This window comes from Carlito syrichta, unplaced genomic scaffold, assembly GCF_000164805.1.
Source record: "Carlito syrichta isolate Samal-C Ts95f unplaced genomic scaffold, Tarsius_syrichta-2.0.1 Scaffold303130, whole genome shotgun sequence".
NCBI classification, from domain to species: Eukaryota; Metazoa; Chordata; class Mammalia; order Primates; family Tarsiidae; genus Carlito; species Carlito syrichta.
In genome coordinates, this window is record NW_007247226.1 from 43,461 (window position 1) to 43,842 (window position 382).

Sequence of the window (382 nt, forward strand, 5' to 3'; positions counted from 1 at the left end):
AGGGTGGGGGTTGGAGACTCACCTCCGCCTTGGGGCTGCATCTCACCGCCATCCACTTCTGCTCTGAACTGAACGGAATCTCTTTTTTCCTCACATATGAATTTTTAATGTTGCTTAAGTCCATCTAGGATCACAAAATGAGACATCTGTCGCGAGTCAGCCGAAGCCAGTCTCTTCGCCAAGCTCAGCCCGTTCAAGGTCTTCATTATTCAAACCATCCCCGGCAAGCAGAAATCCAAGCATTTATCTCACAGAGAAAGGCCATTTCTTTTCAAGTGTTCCACTCAGAGAAAAACATCTTTTTTTTTTCTGAGTTGGAGTCTCACTCTGTCGCCCAGACTGGAGTGCAGCGGCCGCTCCCGGCCACCACAGCCTCGACCCG

General features: G+C 50.0%; 1 protein-coding gene across 1 annotated transcript in view; it reads right to left on the bottom strand.

Annotated features, from left to right (window-relative positions):
- ATP2C2 (ATPase secretory pathway Ca2+ transporting 2) overlaps window positions 1–382 on the bottom strand; it is an 86,160-nt gene that overhangs the window by 14,712 nt on the left and 71,066 nt on the right. Inside the window, 1 exon segment of the mRNA XM_008057816.1 lies at window positions 23–124. Within this exon segment, the coding sequence (XP_008056007.1) occupies window positions 23–124 (102 nt within the window).